This window comes from Pteropus medius, unplaced genomic scaffold, assembly GCF_902729225.1.
Source record: "Pteropus medius unplaced genomic scaffold, Ma_sr-lr_union100, whole genome shotgun sequence".
Lineage (NCBI taxonomy): Eukaryota > Metazoa > Chordata > Mammalia > Chiroptera > Pteropodidae > Pteropus > Pteropus medius.
In genome coordinates this window covers 6,164,178-6,165,062 of record NW_024351731.1, presented here as the reverse complement: position 1 = coordinate 6,165,062, position 885 = coordinate 6,164,178, and the positions used below count along the sequence as shown (strand labels likewise).

Below are 885 nucleotides of genomic sequence, written 5' to 3'. Positions count from 1 at the left end.
TGACCAATGGGCGGGTGGACGGATAAATTTATTAATGGTTGGATCGGCGGATGAGTACAAGGATGAACAGACAAGTAGATGGATAGGACTGACGAACGGGCATATGTATGAATGTGTAGGTGGATGGACAGACGGGTGGATGGAGAGACGGGTGGATGAGAGAGGAGTGGATAAATAGGTGGATGAAAGGTGGCTGAATCAGTGAATGGATGCATATGCGCGTGGTGGATACGGGTGTGCAGACCCGCACGCTCCCCTGCCTCTTTTTCCTATCCCGAACCCCAGAAGGACCGAGTGGACAGTCAGGAGGCCCAGGACTTCCAACGTGTTCAGCTCCCCAGTCCGCATTCTGAGATCACTCCCTCCCATTCCCAGCGCCCCCCACCACACCCCCCGGCCCACTCAGCCCAGTTGGCATGGTGGGACACGCCCACAGCCCATCACCCCTCACACCTTCTCACTGTCTGCTTCAGCCATCTGCTTCAAGATGCTCCGAGAACTGAACAGTTCAGATACCCTCCGCCTGAAGCACATCGTCTCGAAGATCAGGGACATGGCCCACAGGGCCCCCAATCTGGTGCTGGAAACCATTTATGACTACTTTATAGACAACCTTGAGGTGGGAGCGGCTCGGGCCATTCAGGGGAGGCATGGGGAGCAGACGGGGGCTGGATCCCAAGCGAGCTCAAACCTTGGCTTCTCCACACAGCAGCGACATGACTTGAGCCAGTCAAACTCCTTATCTGGCCAGTGGGCTGAGGGTGGGGGAGGGAGAAACGTGGGCCAATGTGTGGTGACCAACCTCGGAAAAGTCTCATGATACAGACATTATGATTCCCCACAGATGAGGAAACTGACTGAGGCTTAGGGAAGGGAAGTGGCAAA

The 885-nt window shown here is 55.5% G+C and overlaps 1 protein-coding gene across 1 annotated transcript in view; it reads left to right on the top strand.

Moving 5' to 3' along the window:
• The window catches only part of LOC120588867 (maestro heat-like repeat family member 5), a 42,329-nt gene that overhangs the window by 4,839 nt on the left and 36,605 nt on the right, over window positions 1–885 (top strand). Inside the window, exon 3 of the mRNA XM_039846213.1 lies at window positions 474–642. Within this exon, the coding sequence (XP_039702147.1) occupies window positions 474–642 (169 nt within the window). The remainder of the gene's footprint in view (window positions 1–473; window positions 643–885) is intronic.